We start from the raw sequence: 14,205 nt of genomic DNA, 5'->3' as shown, positions 1-14,205 counted from the left end.
CACGAGATATTACAGAACTAGGACTTAAAATTAAAAATCTAAACTAAAAACTTGAAAATATTTCTTAAATATAATAAACATTATGAACCAATATAGCGGAAATGTACTAAAATATTCTTTAGTAGCTTATGTACCATATAAATCAAAAGCAAAATATTCTGAAATATCCTCCTAACTCTGTAGTTATAAGCGTTACCCATAACTTATTATACGCCCTATTACTTAAAATCATATAGGTAAAATATGTATTAAAAACATTAAAAATATAGGTATAGGTAAGTATACAAAAAATAAAAAGTTAAGAAAGCTCACTCTTCAAGCGTGCTAAATTCCTAGTTTCAAAACATATACCTAATCTATAGGCTATAAGTACTATATTTGCTTATGAACAACATTATAAACCTGAGCCCTGGAGCTTAATATTATATAATTTTCAACTTTTTTGTTGTCAAGGGCCAAAAAATAAATATACATTTTTCATGGACCACAATAATTTGAATATAACTTATCTTAAACATAAATGTATAGTCATATCAAATTTAATTTATTTAAGTACAAATATTTTCAGTCACAAATGGCTAAAATTCCAATTAAATTAACTATTGAATGTTTTGTATGATATTATATTATTATGGCATCTAAAGGAGGTACGGACCCCATCACAATGTTCTAAAAATAAGAACAAGTTTATGCTTGAACGTAAAAATAATAAATGTCCTAGGTATCCTACCTACACATATTATTAAAAAATATTGGATCACCTCCCCACCTGAAATTTCTTTTCTGTTACGGGCTTGAGTGTAGGTACTAGCTTTTTTTTTTTTATTCGATTTTAATGTGCTCGACAGTCGACATCGTATATAACTATAGGAATAAAGTACAACAAATTATTTTATTTTTACTAAGTCCTTTTATTTAGTTTTATTTTACAAAATATCAAATAACAGCTGTACTAAATATTAATCATTACATGTACTAGAAATAGGAATTATTATTTGTCTTACTCGTATATAGGTTAAGAAATTAACAACTATTAATTGAATAGAGTTTAACAATAACATAATAATATATAATAATAGGTATTAAAAAATTAACAACTATTATAGATACTTAGATACTATTTATTTATAAATAAAAACAATCTTAACTGCATTTTTCAATAATTTTAATTGTATAATCATAATATAGATATAATTTGAGAAACAATTTAAAATATTATATATTACCTACTTACAAATTATAAGTAATCGTTCTAAAAGTGTAACAATGCAATTCGCTATGCTCTAGTGCCAATAGATTTCGGCCTTTTACGATTGATTAATTTAGGAACTTACAAATGTTAGATTTTTTATACTTATGAACATTTTTTAATGGTTTTTTAGAGGCTAAATAATACCAATCGACTTTATCAATTAGGTATTTGAGAACAAGCTAATGTCATGAACGCATTTTTCCCTCAAAAATCGTAATTTATCTAACCAATTATGAATTTAATTTGAATTTTTTGATTTTTGTAAAACACGATTCACTGCAATTGTAAACTGTGAAATATGAACGTGAAAGTATACTATAGAACACGCTTATAAAAGAATCAGTCTGTGATTACTGATTAATATAAATAACAAATCCTACGTTTACCGAAAGTAGGTACATGTATATAAACATTTAAGAAAATATAATTAAATATTACATCGACAATGCTGTTATTAAATTTCTAAACCAAGAAAATGTTAATAATAATACAAGGAGTTGATTAATAATTCATTTGTTTAATATTCTTTTTCTTTTAACGGGTATTTATTTGTACAGCTGAAGTTTCGAAAAACAAAAATGAAATGTATAAGGTGCATAATTGTTAATTATTTAAAGGTAAATTGTTTTTTTAATGTTTATTCATTATAACTATATGTTGTGGATGATTTAGTAGTAGAAATACTATTAAAATTGATTGAAGTTAATTGCACTAAAAAATCAAAAAAATCACAATATACGTCACACATTTACTTACATACCTATTACACATTTTAAATACTAAAATAATGTTACTACCGAAATATTTTTTTTTTTATGTAGGTATCTACTAAAATTTCAAATTATAATGATACGCAATTTTTAATTATCGTTAAGATGCAAATAAACTTTTAATAGATTACGTCCTGTGTTACGACTGGGTTGGATAGATGAGTTACCGTGAAAATCTCGTTGAGCCAATTTAAGGTTAGACCGGTCGTTTGAGTGTGCTAGTAAAAACATCACGTTTAAAACAGCCATCTATGATCTATAAGCTCGTAAATATTGTAGACGTAATTTTGGGACTGTGATGAATATGTAAATGGGCCGCTCATTAAAAAGTGAAAATCTCAATAGGCTGATACATATACCAATCCGGCCCTACAGTTTTTAGAATTTATGTTGCTTACCATAAACTTAATAGGCTATAGCCCCACCCCCATCTGTATCTCATCACGCTTTACACCTACCTATGACAGGTATAATGGAAACGATCAGCCCATAGGCGAAACTAGAAAATTGTATTAGGACAGGCCAAATGAAAAATTATAATTATAAAATAAGTTTTTTTTATTTAAATTAAAAATTTTATTATCTCAGTATATTATCCTGTTAGTATTAGTCAGGCCATGGCCATAGTGGCCTGACCCGTAGTTTCGCCTATGGCATCAGCCGCAAGTAAACGGTTCTTATAGATTTGAGACGCATCATCATGAACGTAATATTAGTAGGCATGCAAATAAGGTAGGTACAGACATACTGCAGCACTTGAAGCACACGATTAATGCATTTATAATTATATAATAATCGGTATTACTTATAACCTTAGTATCATTTTGTTACGGTCGAATAGAGGGGTGAAAAAAAAGAATAGATTTTCGTGTATAAAAGCCGTTTAATTATTACCCGCTATTGTCTTCGTGGCGGATGCGCACACACATCACCTCGTCCGCCACCCGCCCTTCACCACCACCACCACAACCACTACCAACCCCTACCGACACCATCGCAGCATACACTGGAGCACACGTGACCACGTTTTTTAATAAAGTCTTTGCCCATCATCCACCCTCTTCCACCATACAACGACGACCTCGCAGTTCCCCCACGACGTTCCGCCCCAGCAGCGGCCACTGCAATACCGCTGACTCGGCGGCAACGGAGAAGAGCACTTAATCTATATAGGTACGCGAATGACGCATTATTATAAAAGGAACTATATACATATGTATATTACGTTTTATGTATAATTTAGGTACGCTCACACAAAGTATAAATGATGAGCATCGATCTTTATCCTTTTTCCAAACACCGTCGTGCGTCCGGTCGGAAAATCATCCCTGTCATTATTATATTGTATAGTGTATACAGTTCAGCTGCTGATAGCTGAAGTGGTGAAAAATACTAGAAAAGTGAAATTTAATTAATAATGAAGAATAACCGACACAACCAAATATCACCTCGTGGCTCATTTACATACCTACCTAAATTTAGAACAGTCAACTTATACCTGTGATTTTTCTCGTACTATTTTATTTTTTAACGTTATCATATTTTTAAGTTTTTACTCTTGAATGATAACATGCATATTTAATCTCATATTTCGAAGAAAAATATTCATCGGAGCATTTCGATCTATAAAAATCTATTGATTTCATCGGATATCTGACAATTACCTTACCTATTGTATTTTATTAATAGGATGCCACACCCGCATGTGCTGTATCCGTCGCGCGTCGTACAAGTGCGTAGCAAAGCAAATTGTTCGCTCAGCAGATCACGTTTATCTCCTTTAGTTTAAAATTTTAAGTGTATTGCCCTATCAGAGAAATTAAAGTCAAGATTATTATCTAGGGCATCTCTTATTCTATTTTCATTTAAAAGCGAGTAATCACGTCTTTTTAATAATAATTATAAGTTTTAAGTTATAATTTATAAATAATCAGTAGGTAATAGGTATATAAAGTTAATGAGGGAAGTAGGTAGTAGACCAACATTTTACGGGATACGTCCCTCTTAAGGTATCTAATACCACATTACACTCCAATCCCAAATCTCGGATTCCATTACATAAAAAAAACTATTGTCTTTTGCTCCGATCAACCGGAGTTAATGTTGGATAATAAACTGGAAAATTTTGATTTTTTTTTTTTACTCACTTCCTTGATTAAAAACTTGTCTTGAAACATTTATAATAAAAAACAATAACATTATCGTGTAATACTTATCCTTAATTCTTATATAATTTAAATGTATCTTTGTAATTATAATTATAATCATTTAACTTATTGTATTCTTGTGCTCTATAGCTATATGATGTAATAAGTAACCTATATATTCTTTTACTATTTATATATTAATATATTATATATGTATTTACTTTATATCGATTCACATTTCTATATCTTTGATTGTTACTTAATTTGTTCTACTTATTATGTACTCTATGCCCTTGGGCGTTTATAATTAAAATAATTAAATACATAAAAAAAAATACGCCTGTACTGCCTAATTCGTTTTTTATACATCAAAATACTCAAAAATTATTCTGCTTTCGAATAAGGAATTAAAAATGCATGTTGTATTGTTGCAATAACGATAATTATGTAAAAAAAAATAGTACTCGTTTAGTACTGTAGTATGGTTATTGGTTCTTATATATATTTTTTTCAGTTTTGAACCGACGACGCCGCGGGAACTGCTTTCGCATTACTTCCGCTGGTATGTATATATATACCTATATATATTGTAATTTTGCGTTTATCCACCAAAAACGATGTAATTCACATACTAATCAATTCGAATAAGGCAAATAATGATAAAAGCGAATCTTCAAAACAAACTGCAGTAAATTATAAAAATGTACACAAATTTGTAATATAATGTCGTTCCTAAAGATATTGTTGATAACTAACCAACGTTCATATTTCTCAATCATTGCAATTAGATATATTTGTAACATAACTTATTTACCTATGGCCTATGTCATCACTCATCGCAGGTATTTTTATTAATAAAATAATAATAAGTATATTGGCTTCTCTACGATGTGATAGTGAAGATCCTATATCAGTATATTATTATTTATTATATTATCTTTGTTGATTATTTGTTAATTTTATATTTCTTTTTCTGGCAATTAAAGTTAATTTCATGCCAATGATTTAATTCGAATGTTTTTTCGTTCAACTAACACAACCTTATTATAACCATAGAGAATCTACCAGTTTATCTATTTTCATTTAAATTTCTATTACATTTGATTATTTTTATGTCATAATTTAAATTTTCTTTTTACAATTGTATTTTTATAATGTCTCGTGTTATCGCTGTTGTTTGGCATTTAGTTGGTATTTAACAAGGTTTATAGATAATATAATATATAATATAATATAATCTATAAACCTTGGGCAAATAATTAATTATTGTTTTTTAATTAATGTTGTTTTATATTAGATACCTACTTAATTTATAACATTCTCCTTGGTTACGTAAAGAAAGTCTTATCAGTCGTTGCTCTCGTCATCATATCTTTCTAAAGTTTTTCTCGATAATATACAGAAATAAGACACGGAGATTGTATCCCTACATTTAAAATTAGGTCAGATTTTCGTTCTGTGATTGTTTCAATATTTTATAAGCGCTAATGAAGAATACAAAATTTAACAAATATATATTTTTTTAAATCAAATACTTTTGAACAAAATTTTATATAGTGCATTTATGGATTGTTACTTTTTAACTTTGCGCATATTTTTTATGAAAGCACTTTAAGACCATTGCCAATCTGAACTATATTAGATTTCGTAGGCTTTTAAGCTTTTATTTTATTCGATTGATTGGTATCCAATTCTTTATGTTTACATAAAATATATATTATCCAGAATATTATTATGAAGTGGTAAATCATGAAATTAATCATTGAAGCTATTGTGTTCTTATAAGGATTTAGTACCTACTTGAAGCAATAAAACAATCACTGAAGCAATAAAACAGAAAAGATAAATTTTAGGGTGATACATTGATACATCTACTAATTATGTACCTATATAATATTATAATTTTTTATTGAAGTATCTACATTTTTTTTTTAAGAACTCGTGAATATAGGTATTAGCGAGGTGCCATGCCACGTGTAAGGTTGAAATCAAAAATGCGTTGTATAAATATCCATAAAAATATAAAATTTATTTAAAATCCCGCAAAGCACAAAAAATAATATTTACAACTCTGATAATATATATTTTACAATAAAAGTCGCTTAGGGTCAAGTACTCGACCTCGGTACTATGTTGTTATCATCCAAATTTCAGATTTATCGTCTAACTCATAATTTTATCCACAGACTCTACTTTTCTACACCCATTCATCGTCATCATCGTCGAAATGAAACTCGACGGAACCTTCCGAACTCATGCTGAGATGATCGACGTCATCTGTAGGCCACGTGGACTCGAAAGGTATTATGGCTGCCATGATGTTCAGTGGGCCCATCGCATTCGAGGGTCCTATCCGAGTGTCGTCGCCTAGCTCGCTATTCGTGAGTCCCGTCTGAGTATGGACGCCGAGCTCGATTTTCACAGGTCCTGCCTGAGTGTTGCCGCCGCCGAGCTCGCTTTTCACAGGTCCTGCCTGTGTGTTGCCGCCGCCGAGCTCGCTTTTCACAGGTCCTGCCTGAGTGTTGCCGCCGCCGAGCTCGCTTTTCGCGGGTCCTGCGTGAGTGCCACCGCCGAGCTCGCTTTTCGAGTCTTTTTCGTCACCGTTTCCGGCTGATTTGTCGGGTGGTGAATTAAACGGGGTCCAGAACGAACATCGTTGATCGTCGCACCCCGGCGTTACCGCGACCTCGGTTACCGCAGCAGCTGTTCGATCCATGTCTTGCAAGTATTGACGACGTAACATTTCGTCACCGATGTAACAATGGTATCCAAAGTATATGGGGAGCGTGTAAACTGCTTTCTTATCACCCATTTCGTGGCACGCTTGGATGACGATGTTTATAATATATCACTATAAAAAGTTCAAATATCATTATTTTTTATTGTTGTTTACAATTACAGGTTTATTTGTTGCATATGTGATATGTACATTGGTTGTTGTCTATACATTTTTATACTAGTTATACATATTGATATAGTCTTTTTGAAGTTTATATTTATGATATTGTGATTCAATACCTAATATTATGATACATGTGTACTACAGTATAATATGCAATATATGCCGTATATATAAAAGCGAAGATCGAGGCTATATCAAACCCAGTGAGATACCTACGCAATTAAAGCCCCCTCCTCCCATATTGACGCATAATAATTATTTATTTTTTTTTGTTTTATATTCAAGTTACAACAGTTACTGCAAATATATTATGTAGTATATATTATATTGTGGGCAGTACCTTAGAAATCATAGCAATATGACAAAAAATAAAAAATGAGAATAAAACAAAAGAATTGCTATATAATATTGTATGAATACTCATGAAAAAAAAAATATATATATATTATTATAAATTATATAAATTATTGAACTATCTTGTATATACATATACTCAGAGTGTATTATCAAGTTTACTCACCCCCTTTGTTTTCTTCAATAATCCAGTTATTCAAAATCTAATTTTTGGAATTTTTAAATAATATACTCTAAGACCAAATTTATAATTTCAAACCCTTGAGATTATTTTTGTTGAGAAGTATCCTGTGGAGACACAAAATTCGGTAAAAAAAGGTATTCGGCTAAAAAAAGCGTCCGGTAAAAATATAATTAAAAAAATTATATGAAATATATATTTATAAAAATTAATGTTTTTCTTTATGTCTCTATGCTTTACTAAATCTTTCATCCGATTACTATGAAACTTTGGTGGTGGGGTTTAGGAATCCCAAGAAAGGTATCTGAACTATTGCGAACAAAACTAGACAATAATAATGTTAGACATCATTCGCGTATATGATGCAATCTTTTAAAGGTATATGTAAACGGGAATGCATGTCCGATTGTAATGAAACTTTCGGAAGTTGTTGAGTACACTTCCACAAATGTATTATATTACTGGTATATTACATCCTGGTTTATTACATTCTGAAATTCTGAATTATTTAGTTACACCAATACTGAGATACATCAATTATTTATACAGCATCGTATTTTGAATTAATTGGACATTTTTTCTTGGATAAAGTCAGGTCATGCTGGAGTATAATATATAAAAAAAAACCCGAATGTCACATTGTATTCAATCCACCGTAGGTTGGATTAAATAAAAACGACAAACTAGGTATAATTTTGAGATTATAGTTATTTTATAGTTCTGAAATCATACACTTACGTAAGCACCTCGTGGAGTCCGCAATCCAACGCAGATGAATTGCCTACCCGATTAATGATAGTATATACTGTTCAAATACTCACAGGCGAGTATTGCCGGGCAGGATGAGTATAATAAAATATAATCGAACATGTCCAAAATGACTCACTAACTGATCGCTGCAACGTAAAGCCTAAACAATGATAGCTTGATGAGGTTTGCACCACGTAACTATATATAGTAATGTATGCACTAAGAAAGGGTTTTCAGAAATTCAAATTTTAAAGAGGTTCTTGCAAAAGTATTTTAAAATTTAACATGCATCTTAATGGCTGATGAAAATATTGAAGTTTCGAACATCATTACACCGAAAAATAAATTGAACTAAGATTGAATCATATATACCAATATGCTCTGATCAAGTTAAGAAACTTAACTACTCAACGACTGATTTGGGGAATCTCAATGCCATACAGCAGTGAGCAGGTATACTGATAATTGACGGGATGGGATGATTAATGGGTGTTGCCTAACTGGGACCCGACAAAAGATGGTCACTGCCGACTGCGTCACTCAATTTGGACAGAGTATAGAATTAGAATTTTTAACAGGCAACGGAGTTTACGGGATCACCTATAGTACAAAATATATAGAAATTAAAATTATAATTATTAATACAATCATTAAATCATATTATATGATTGTATAATTCTAATATTTTTTTTTCATAAAAAAAAAATACCAAGTGAAAAAAAAATAATAATCGTATAAGAATAAAAACTTACGTCTAAAAGATGCAGTAAAAACTTATGAAACTACAAAATACATATATAAATATAGACATATAGTAATATAAATATTTTAAGAGTATCGTTTATAATTATAATTTCTGAATATTCGTTTTTATATTATTTTTATAACTTCATATATCTCAGTCCCTATTATTAATTATAAATAAAATTAGTAGGCACATAATTGTTTTTAGTTTTAAAACTAGTTTAATTTTATCGATATAATAAATTACTATATTAATTCGATCCCACACTTACGATATTCCCAAGTTCAAGTTTCAAAACATGCATTTTAGACTGATAACTATAGTAAATCAAAACACTTAGGTAATCAACAATTTTGTTAATTATTGATTATTATATATAGGGTCTAATTACTAATATTCCGATTGAATACGACATTTAAAAAATATATTTCATAATATTGTTATGGATATAATAAATATTAATAAATATTAATATTTTATACTCACATACATTGTATCAATAATAACAAGGATGATGATGAATTTTACTAAGTGAAAAATCATAAATAGCCAATAGATACTACAATAAAATATGCTAGCTGTTTTATTTTCATTTTTTTACTGTTTGAGACCATAGAGCCCAGTGATGCACGTGACAAACAGCTGATTATTTAGACACGGAATGAGTTGCGTTAATAGATATTAGATAGTGTAAATAATTGTTATCATAATACTGCAAAGGCATGAAATGGATTTTAATGATTTTATTGAATTATAAAATCCACCTTGCACGAAACATTAATGAATTAATATTTTAGTCCATTTATGTATGCATAAATATAAATATTATTCACCAAAAAAATCAACTAAAAGTTAATATTATTAATATTAGAATACTAGTTATTATTTATTATTACCTATTAGAATAATTATTTATTTATATTTTGTATTAAAGATAAATTAATTTAATACAATAGTTAAATAACGGCAGTACTGCAGGTGAAGTAACTTACAATTATTATATACCTAAAAAGTTGTAATTTATAATATTTTTTTGTTTAACTGTAATCTGTTTTAAATCTCTGAACTGAATCGACCCATACTTCAGTCAATATTCTTTGAAACTTAAAAACTTAATAACATAAGTATATGCTTCATGCACAAGCATGATATATAGAATATGCCAACTTATAATTGCTATATATCAATCGTAAATAATTATTGATATATGTTTTGTATTGTTTATTAAATTTTAATTTTAATGAGATCAGTTTTTGTTTATAAAATTAAATTTAATATAAAATGTTTTTTTTTTTTATTTAATACGAAATATACAACTAAATTAAGCACAACAAGTATTAGTGATGAGAAGGTTTCATAACATACAAAATATGGCACGATGTAGAAGGGCTCCCAATGGAGCTACCTACTTGGATTAATGGAGGAGGTCTCTAACCCATTTTCGTTTGAGTCTTCGTGTGAGGTTGTCCGGGATGTGATGTGTAGCAAGATAACTAATGTTGGGGTTAGTATGGGAGCTAAATTGTTTGTGAAGTTTTTGGTTAGCGTTTTTAGTGACTTGGCTTACGTAGTTTATTTTCAGGTCTGAGTGTAGGGTTTACTTACACCTATAATATGGCTATATTTATTATTATATAATATGTATTTTTATACTTGGTTTTTAATATTTTTACCAGTGCAAAAGTGATTTATTTTTTTATAAAATTCTAATAACTTATATTTAATGGAAAAGAAACAAAACAAAAAAAAAAAAACTGTAAAAAACATTTTTAACCATATCTGTAGTCTAAATAGATTATAGACAGTTCTAAGTTTGTTAAAATGGGAAGGAAAATGTTAGTATAGTGTATCAAAAATATTCAAGAACTAATGTTGTAGCTAAAATAATTCAGGACCACTATAGTGTAGTACCTATAAAACTCTGGGACCCAACTAGTGTAGTACCTAAAATAATTCGGGACCCAACTAGTGTAGCAATTTTAAATCTGGGACACAACTCGGATGCAGCCAAATAATCACGTTAACAACTATAACTAGCTTCTTAATATGAAAATGATAACATATAGTTATAGTACCATACCTATTATAGTTGTATACCTGGTAGAGTGTTTAAATATTATAGTGTTATGAACTTTATGGTCTTTAACTATTCTGGACTTGGTATCAATATGCTTATGATACATGATGGATGTTATGATTCTATCAGGGTCATAATATGAATCAATATTATTTAATTTGTATAATATAATATACTATTAGGTATCTAGATTGAGAACAATTTATTATTATACAAAACTAAAATATATTTTATATTATTCAGAATGATCTAATATGTGATATACATGTTACTATATAAGGCTTATAGTAATAGTATTATTATCTCTTTAAATACTTGAGTGCAACAATAAATTGTTTCATTTTCGGAAGTGGGTGAGGAGAAGTGTATAAGAGCATCTACGTTGTATTGATTTCTGTAAAGGATGCCGAGCAAAGTTTTTTTTTTAAGCCCGCGGTTACCCCGGCCGTTTAGTGGTGCAGTTCTGCTTCCCCTCGACCATTTATAGGTATACAGTGTGCGACAGAAAGACCTGAAAAAAAAAAAAAAATTATGTTAATTCAACGTATGACAAAAATTGATAATATTATATGATAAGTAAATAATTTAAGAAAGGTAATCATGTCAGAAAATTCTCAGAAATCATATTCTTTAAAAAGTTATTACGTTCCAAATTAATTTAACCAAAAAACTATTGAATTTAAAAAAAAATTCTAAAAAATAAACTACTTGACTTAGATAAATCTTTTTACCATCAAAATTGTTCTTAAAATCAGATTCACAGATAATATGCTACTTTGAATTTATCCAATTTTTTTTTAGTTTCAATATTAAAAAACAAACATAAAAAAAATACTATACATGTAGCGCTAGAGTCACTTAATGAACAAAAATAAATAAATAAAAATATTAAATTGAACAAAAGTTATTCCAAAAGTCAGTTCTATCTGTTAAATCTTATAATACCAGATGATTCTTTTATCATGGACCATTCATCATTTAAAAAATACTATCGTTTGAAAATTTTCCTATGTTTGTTACATTTTTCTATGTTTTAAATTTCAAAATGTATTTTTAATGGCATATTCCACAACAGAATTTTTTTCGGGGTATTCCGATGCAAAAAAATTAAAAATTTGACGAGATGTTCATGAATTATAGATGTTTAAAATATGGACGAGTAGTGACTGTTAAATCGCATTGGGGTATTCAATCAAATGTTGATCAACTACTTCACTCATTTAAACTTTAAATACTTATAAGTTATAATATTAAATATATATCTACTCGTTCGAAATTTTATTCTTACTCATCGAAATAATTTAAGTAATATTTTGCATTGGAATGTAAATTAAAAATGCACGTTATTGTAAAATAAGTAAACAACTTTTTAACGCCACATTTTTTTAAACCTAACCTAACATGATATGGATGATAAATTAATTTCCATTAAGCGATTTATAAAAAAATATCCAAATTATTGATAGTGATTCATAAGTATGCATTCAATATTTTACTTATTCTTCATTTGGTTACCTATCTATATATTGAATTTTATAATTGCTTATCTAGCTACCTAATGGTAAATTTTTTTTTTATTGATCAAATAAAAACTCGGCAACTACATGGCCATTAGTTACAGTTGTGGTATGTTTACATGGTTTAAGATTTTTTTTAAAGGGGATTACAATATTAAAGATAAGTTATAACAGTATGGTTTCTAAGTATTTATATAAGAAAGAAAAAAACAAATGTGAATCATTAAATTAAATTGTAAAGACCTGTTGACTTCAAAAAAAGGATCATCTTATTGTTCTCCACAGCATTGGGTCCCAATGCGATGTCGAGGGTCGTGTCCAATCCGATGTTTTGACGTTCTTGCTGGTATTTTAGGCATTCTGTTATTATGTGTTTCACTGATATTTGGACACCACATACTTCGCATAATGGTGGTTCTTCCTTAGCCATTAGGTGTCCGTGTGTAAGTCGCATGTGTCCTATTCTCAATCTGTTGAGTACCGATTCTTCTTTTCTGTTTAAAGAGCTGTTTAACCACCTAAATGTACTGCTTTTAATTCTGTTAAGCTTGGTGTTTTGTTGTTTCCAAGTATTGAGCCATCTGGTGTTAGTTATGTCATTTATGTATTTTTTGAGATCGTTGTAGGTGGATCCAAGAATAATTTTACATACGGAGCTTGTGACTGCGAGCTTAGCGTGTTTATCAGCTAGTTCATTTCCTTCGATGCCGATGTGCCCGGGGACCCACATGAGAGTGATTTGTTTGTTTTTATGCAAGGCTTCATTTAATTTGTTCAGTATTTTTGTCGCTATTTCGCCGGGTTTGAACTGGTTTTTTATGCTATTAAGGGCACCCAAGGCTAATGGTAAATTATATATTGATGGTTCTGCATATTTAATAATATTTGTTCACTAGTATTTAATGTATGGTTATTATTTATTAACCATAGAGATTGTGAAAAACAATAATTTTTTATCATCACAATATATTTTCAAAATAAATTTGTCCATCCTAAAACTAATTAGCTGTTTTGAATTTCTACCATAATTTTCATCTGTCTTAGTTAAAAGCTATACTTAAAGTAACACATGATTCATTTAGAAAAATACACAAACAAAAAATTTAATTTTCATAAAAATTGTATTTTAGTACCTACTGCTTCTACCAGTAACAGGATAGTAGGCACTTGTAGCTTATACATAATGTATAAATTTATTCTATAATATATAATGCTATCAGCTGCAATATTTTGTAACATATTTTTTGTATTATATATTAGTAGTTATACACCAACAAATAAATTTCGTTTTTATAACTCATGACCTGCGTATTTAATAATACCTACATAATTATAATTATATTTATTCATATTATTGTACACGCATATTCCAAATTGTATATATCTATTATACTGCATATGATATTATGTACATTATACAATCTAAATAATATATATTTTATTCAATGTTATATGTTATGTACCTGTGTAATGTATTATTTTTACCTGTGTATATTATATACATATTAAT

General features: G+C 28.9%; 1 protein-coding gene across 1 annotated transcript; it reads right to left on the bottom strand.

Annotated features, from left to right (window-relative positions):
- Positions 1–6,215: 6,215 nt before the first annotated feature.
- Positions 6,216–7,014, bottom strand: LOC149055913 (uncharacterized). The gene has a single exon (XM_089227521.1). The coding sequence runs from the start codon at positions 6,979–6,981 to the stop codon at positions 6,367–6,369; it is 615 nt and encodes a 204-aa protein (XP_089083647.1). The 5' UTR covers positions 6,982–7,014; the 3' UTR covers positions 6,216–6,366.
- Positions 7,015–14,205: the final 7,191 nt, after the last annotated feature.

The sequence above is a fragment of the Diuraphis noxia genome, unplaced genomic scaffold (assembly GCF_037042655.1).
Source record: "Diuraphis noxia isolate RWA-SAM2 unplaced genomic scaffold, SU_Dnox_SAM2 contig0004, whole genome shotgun sequence".
Taxonomy (NCBI): domain Eukaryota; kingdom Metazoa; phylum Arthropoda; class Insecta; order Hemiptera; family Aphididae; genus Diuraphis; species Diuraphis noxia.
This window is presented reverse-complemented; position numbering and strand designations above follow the sequence as displayed.

Bases quoted from the DNA above. Each gene is read 5' to 3' on its own strand.
- LOC149055913 (XM_089227521.1), bottom strand. From the start codon at position 6,981: ATGGGTGATAAGAAAGCAGTTTACACGCTCCCCATATACTTTGGATAC.